At 30.5% G+C, this 7,020-nt stretch overlaps 1 protein-coding gene across 6 annotated transcripts in view; it reads left to right on the forward strand.

The window, feature by feature from the left end:
* Window positions 1-7,020, forward strand: part of MEMO1 (mediator of cell motility 1) — a 105,385-nt gene extending 98,365 nt beyond the window's left edge. For all 6 annotated transcript variants that reach the window (XM_072937953.1, XM_072937948.1, XM_072937947.1 and 3 more), the window contains 2 exons: window positions 4,880-4,984; window positions 6,346-7,020. In XM_072937953.1, the coding sequence (XP_072794054.1) occupies window positions 4,880-4,984; window positions 6,346-6,477 (237 nt within the window). In that variant the 3' untranslated portion in view covers window positions 6,478-7,020. The remainder of the gene's footprint in view (window positions 1-4,879; window positions 4,985-6,345) is intronic.

A 7,020-nucleotide genomic window follows, 5' to 3' on the forward strand; every position in this document is an offset into this window, starting at 1 on the left:
AGGATAGACTTTGGTTTTTACTTTGAGGGAGAGCAGAAAGAGTTAACATTTACCTGTTGGCATTGTTCTCATACTTTATGAAATTTTTGCCTTTTCTGCTCAATTCTAAGGCTTTGAAAGTAAGAATTTTTGTTCAAAAACTCTTAAGTAGAACCAATAAGCTTTAGATTGGCTTCTAAATCTGCATCTGATTTACCTCACTTTAGATGTCCAAAAATACCAGAGCTTGACTTTAAAAATTGTATTTAAAAAGCTTGGAATTCAATTTTGGAATAAATACTGAGTATTTGTTATTTGTTTCATATTAATATGCTTGAATTTAATATGTGGTATAACATTTGACTTAGACTTGATTTTTGAGGTCCATTTATTGAAAAATTTCTGTTTATATATATAGAATTTTTAAATGACTCCGAAGTGTTCTGTCCTTTTGTTAGCATGCTGTTAATTCAAGTTATAAGTCAGTTCTGGGAGTTAGAATAAATGGATTAAAATAATAAGAATGGTTAGCTCTGTACATATACTCATGTATGTATGATTTTATACATATATCTATGTATGTATGCTCACTGTTAGGCAGACTCTTATACAATGTGTTTTTTTGATTGGTTTATATAACCTAATGGTGAATAACCCACTGTATATTCCTTTTCTAAGATGTCATTTTATGTTGTGAATAATTTCTTTCACTTCAGAATTAATATCTTAGTTTCTATATGCAATCTTTTCAAAGCAAAATATAGTAGGATGCTTTTCTGTACAAGTATTACAAAAATGTTAGCAATTCTGAATTGTAATAATTACACATTTGGAAAGTTTTATAGAGTGAAAAGATTAATTTTAAGTATAAAATTTTAGATTTAATTTTTTCAATTGTGTTGTTTTGATCCTTTTTTGATAGCAGAAAAGTCTCATTAAATGTAGTTATTAAAATGCTAGAGAAAAATGTTTTTAGGTTCCAAAAGCAAAAGAAAAATTACTAATTTTTTTTTTGAAAAATTTTTGTATCTGTAGCACTTGAATATCAATTATGTGAAAAACCACATAAGGAAAGAAAAATACATAGGAAAAGAAACTGGGTGTTCCAAGTATTGTAGTTGGGGAGAAAAAGTAACTACTTATAGGAGATGTAGATTCTGAAAGTCTTACTGTGAACCTTTTAAATGACATACTGAAAACAATAGCCATATTAAACATATTTTATATACATTATATGATCTTAGGTTATTTTTCCTGTACCACTTTCAATATAGATCAGTGTTTCCTTGTAGACATTGGCATATTATGTATGATTTGGCAGACAGAATCTGAAAATTTCATTGTAGTCATGTTTGTGACTTCTTTTGCTTCCAAATTTATTAGTAGGCACTTCATTTACCTTGAACTTCAACTAATTTTCTTTTATTCTTTTGAAGGTGAAATTGTTCGTATTTGTCCATTTGTACTTCTTTTTCTTGAACTTAGGCCAGTAGTTTCTTTAGTGGTCTTCAGTAGGTTTCACAACATTAAGATAGCTATTTATTAGTACATTGATTCTTAGCATTGCTAGGGTGACTTTTTTTCCCATAAAATTTTTTCATTGTAAGACTTTATCTTGATGCCTCTTAAAGAAACTAGAGTATTTCCTTTTCCTTCCTCATCTCCCTAACTGTCTACTTGTCTCTCCAATATAAATGTATACCCTTACTTTAGAAAACGAGGCCACAGTCCTAATGATTTGATACTATTATGTATGTGTTCATAATTAAAAGACGTAATTCTAGTTCTTATTTCTCAAAGGCTTCTAAAAATGTTTCACTATTCTTTTGTGTTTGTTACTTTAGAGGGAGGTTACTTCTAGGTAATAGTATTTAAAATTAAATAAAATTTAAATAAATAATTTATTACATGTTTATAAAGTTTTAAAAAGAGAAGACCTTTGTTGTCTTATTAGAGTCCTGAATTTGCAGCTCTGCCAGTTAAAACTGCCTGTTCAGTTTAGGATTGTCACTTAGGATTTGACATTACGAGCTTTCACCCATTACTTGGAGAGTCAGCACAAAGATAGATTCCTTCCGCCCTCGTTCTCCTCAAGGTAGGGAGTTAGCTTTCAGTCTGCGGATTTCATGCTGAAGCTGTTAAATTTTTCGGAAACCCAGATTGTGATGGATAGGCTTTTGGTGTTTATAACGTCTGCTTTGTATCTTAGAGGTGAATGGATAGTGATTGACCCACTTCACTGCTTCATATTAAGTGAAATTGATGTGAACAAATTCTCTGTATACCAAGCCCTAGGCAAGCTTTCCGTCCCCTGGACTGTAGATTTACTGATCATATCTTCCAGTGTTTTAAGGAATAGAAAAGTTATTTAGACGTATTTGGGAAGCACTTTATTTTTCATCTTCTTAGAATTTTGGCAGTAGTACAAAACTAGCATTTTCATCTTCTTGGAATTTTGATAATATAATTTCAAAATAGCATGAAAACATAAATATATACAAAAGCATATTTGCTAGTGTTCTGTATTAGTTAATGAATGTTTCATTTTCCAGTTTTACTGATCATTATTGCTGCTACTGGCATACTTCATGAATTTTCCAGTTGGAGAGTTTCACTCATGAGAAGCACCTTAATTTTTCCTCTCAGTCCCTCCTATATAAAAAGGCATATCTCTTAACTATCACATTTGTCAGAGAATTGAGTATAATGGAATTGATTCTTGCCCTGGTAGGTACATAACACACTTGAGGGAATTAAAGTTTTAAATTTAATCCCTTAACTTCCATCACCTCAGGTTTTAATTTTCCATGTTGTAATTTAACCATCAAATTTCATTTGGAACACTTTATTTAGTAGTGTCTTCTGTACATTTTTAACATTATATTTTCTGTATGAAATTTCTTGGCCAGTTTGAATTTTTTGTCTTCTACAAATGTGATCATTTGTTTTCTTCTCTTTGAATTACTCATGTCAGTATATAAATGTGATAAGCTTATTCACAATGTGCTTTGAGATTTTAATATTAAAAAATACATTGGAACCTCATTGTTACATAATTTATTAATGAGTGGCATTCTATGTAAGATAAGCTGTCTTAGACTTCATCTAGGAGCATTAAAACTTTCTTATACTATGTATACTAATTGTAGCTATTGAAAATATTTAAGAATTTTTAGTATGTCCCTTGTTACACTATATGAAGCAGAGTAAGACAATGAGAAGGAGCCTAGGACTAGAAATTTAGAGACAAGCTTTTAACCTTTTTCATGCCTTAGTTTCTTCATCTTTAAGGAGTTATACCTTGATTTTCCATAGTTATGGAAGAGATTTGTAACTCCATATCTGCATTACTCCTTGATTTAGAAATAATATTGAGTGATTTTCTTTTTATCAGAATTATGATACTAATTGTTTATCTTAGGTTTAACTTTTGAATTAGTTCATATTTCTGTGAATTTGTACTGAGTATCAGTATATAGTGTTGACCTGGATGCCTCCTAATTGGCAAGGGAAAACCAACTTAGCATTAAACACTTGATTGTGGATAAATATGAGAGTAGCTAATTGATGTGCAAGCAGTTGCGAGTTGACTATACACACATGTGCTTATCTTTTAGATATTTTGTAGAAAAAAATGTAATGTTTGTGAAGGACTTGGGTGTTCTGAAAAAAGTTTCTTTATAAAATTAAATTTTGATGCTGCAACTGTACTATTTGTACTGTCACCTACTGATTGCTGTTATTTTTCAGATGAGTGTTCATCTGAAAACTGTAGGTGCTTTTGTACCATGCTTGTTAAAACATGTTGAAATAGAATTTTAAAATACACACAAAATATATCAGTTAATTCCATAGTTAAACTACCATTTACATTTCTCCCAAAGGATATTAATCCAGTTTATTGAACACAAATGTAAGGTATTTTACCTGAATAAGAAAACAAGGTAAGATAGTTGGTGAATGACTGAGTTAGAATCACTGATTTATTTGCTTGATTTGGATGAGTTATAGTTGCTCTATATTAATGTATTATGAATACATTATTTGAATGCATTTGTGGAGTACAGAGTTAAGTGTAAAAAGTGTCCAGGTCATAGTGGTTGTTTTAATAGTACTCTAAACATTTTGATTGTCAATTAAAATCTTGAAAATAAAGCATTCTAGTTTAAAAGGATAAAAAGCCTTTCTTTTTTAAACTTGTTTGTAAAGACCTATTTTGTTTAAGCTTTATCAGTCTTTTATGAGCTTAAGGCTGATTAAAAATACATTCTTTTCTTAGTTTGTGGTATCTTTTTATCACATACCTCAATAATTACTGGAAATTCAAAATGCCTTGCAAACTGTTGCTATTTAAGTATATGTTATGGAAATAGTTAAATTGTAATCAACTCTTCATTATTTATGCCATTGGTAGGAGAAATATAGTGGATATGGGGAAAACAGCCATATATCAAACTTAATTTTAGATTTTGTATGAAAATTTTCACAAGTTTACTGTTGTAAATACACGCACAGACATACACATGCACTCACACATGCATACATGTAAGAAAAGTATGAAGTCCTGAAATGTTTGAGGATTGTGAGCTAAGTGACAGCTGTGGAAAGTGGTACAGAAACATACCAGGAGGTCAGAGGAAACTAAACTAGGTATTAAACGTTTCTGTTTATAAAGTATATATATTATTGAGAGCTGATTATAATGAGATTACTTTTGATTAATGAGTTTGATATTTCACAAAGTTTAATGTATTTTTTTCCTTCTCCTTAATTGAAAGATTATGATCATTAGCTGTAAGTAATAGTTTTAAAATGTAATTAGGAAATAATAAATTGTCCTTTTTTCTTTTTCTTTCATTTTCTTTCTCTCTCTCTCTCTCTCTCTTTTTTTTTTTTTTAGGGTATGAGTATTATAGAACAATTAGACCCTGTATCTTTTAGCAATTATTTGAAGAAATACCATAATACTATATGTGGAAGACATCCCATTGGGGTGTTGTTAAATGTAAGTATCCTTAGGAAGCCTTAATTTTTAATATTGGATCCTGTGATGTTTCAAAATATCATAATTGTTATCATCTGTGTTACCTTATTAGCACTGGTTTTAAGTATATATGGTCAGTTTTCTTTCTAATACCTTTAAGATAATTTAAATTTCTATTGTCTTGGTTACTTAAATACAGTTGCTTATCACTGTAAAACAAGCCAGTACTTTCTTTTAAATAAAGAAAGTTATTTAGAAGTCCATTTTTTTCTCTTGACTCTCATCCAATTCCAGTATGCTCTTTACAAATATAAACCATAGTAACCTTTTAAGAGATATGGTCTTACTAGTTTTTTGGTTTTATTTAATGTTCTAGACTCTAAAAAATAAGTGGAAGATTCTGCTCTTGAATTTTGTAAATTCATAATTTAGGCAAGACAGATGACATGTATATGTTTTTCTCCTTACAACAAAAACAATAATATTTTATTAAAAAACCCATAAAGGGGCAGAAGTTTTGGTTAACTGGATTTTTGAAAGAGGTAACATTAATTTCCCCCCCAATACAAAACCCAAAAATTGAAAGAAAATGTATCACTCATTAAAAAAGAAGAAAGTGTATACTCAGGGAAATAGGGGGAGGAAGTATTAATGGGCTCATTGTTTGGAGAGGCAGAGAAATAATAGAGATGGTAATGTAGTCTAACATAGTCTAGGGTAGGAACCTAAAGTGTCCAGTATTACTTGAATGCGATTTGAAATACAGTACATAGTGGATTTTTAGGAAATATTTTCTCTTAAGCAGTATTGACTGATTGGAAGAAAAACCTGTTAAGGACTCAAACTTATTTTTGAAATTTAGAGTAAGCTATACAACTTTACTAAAGTTTGAACTGTATCAAATAAAATTTTTGTAAAATAAGTGATGAACCAGTTCATAAAGTAAAAATCCTGATATACCTCTTAGATTTGAAACTTAATTTATATGTGTTTCAAATTTAGTCAAAATCATGCAAAAAGAAGACTCCAACATCTCAAGACAGAAGATTTGGTTTAGAGAATAGAGAGAAAGATATTATATTTTTATTTTTAAATTTTATTTGTTGATTTATTAAAGTAGCCTTACTAAATTACAGGGAAAGGTAGAGTGGAAGATGACTCATATTTATCAAGAAGCTAGAGTAGGAGACGTTCTTTGAGAGAATGAAATAAAAAATTCTTTTTCCTATTTTATATGAGGTGACACGAAATTCAAGAAACAAAAGGAGACTGAGAGATCTAGGCTTCATCTGTGAAGTGGACAAAGTTAAGCAACCAGCACATTCAAAGAGTGCTCACTTTTTTATATGTTATCTGTCATAACCAAATTTTTCTTTTTTTAGGCTATCACAGAACTGCAGAAGAACGGAATGAATATGAGCTTTTCCTTTTTGAATTATGCCCAGTCAAGCCAGTGTAGAAACTGGCAAGACAGTTCAGTGAGTTATGCAGCTGGAGCACTCACGGTTCACTGAAGCTCTGAATCCTCAGGGATGCCACCTGCACATACTCATACTCTGTCCAGGGTCCCAGCCTAACCCTTACCAAGACACTGGTCCTGGTTTGGGAGGGATTCTGAAACCTCAAACTAATAGAACTTTCTTCTCTTCTTTTCTAGTAGGTGTAGTCCTTCCTTAATTTCAACTCATTAAAAAATGCTTTATAGTTTAGAGCAGTGGAAGGAAGGCTGGCATCAAAATATTTTGATCAAAAAAAACAAAAAAAGGCAATGTAAAGGCCCAGTTGTGGCAGTCAGTTTTTTGAAAGTAACTTGTAAAGCATTTACCATATTCTAAATTTGCACTCTTTGCAGACTTGTGCACATATATTCCGCTTTCAGAATAGTTTTGCAAATTGTACACAAACAAAAAGGGTGGAAGCTTTTTAATAAAGAAATTGCATTTATAAATGATCTGTATTAGAATATAATAAATCTCCAGTTATAGTCAATTACTACCCGTGTTGTACAACAGATACCTTCTATTTTAGTTGCTAATAAAGGGCTACACAACTCAAAA

This window comes from Vicugna pacos, chromosome 15, assembly GCF_048564905.1.
Source record: "Vicugna pacos chromosome 15, VicPac4, whole genome shotgun sequence".
Lineage (NCBI taxonomy): Eukaryota > Metazoa > Chordata > Mammalia > Artiodactyla > Camelidae > Vicugna > Vicugna pacos.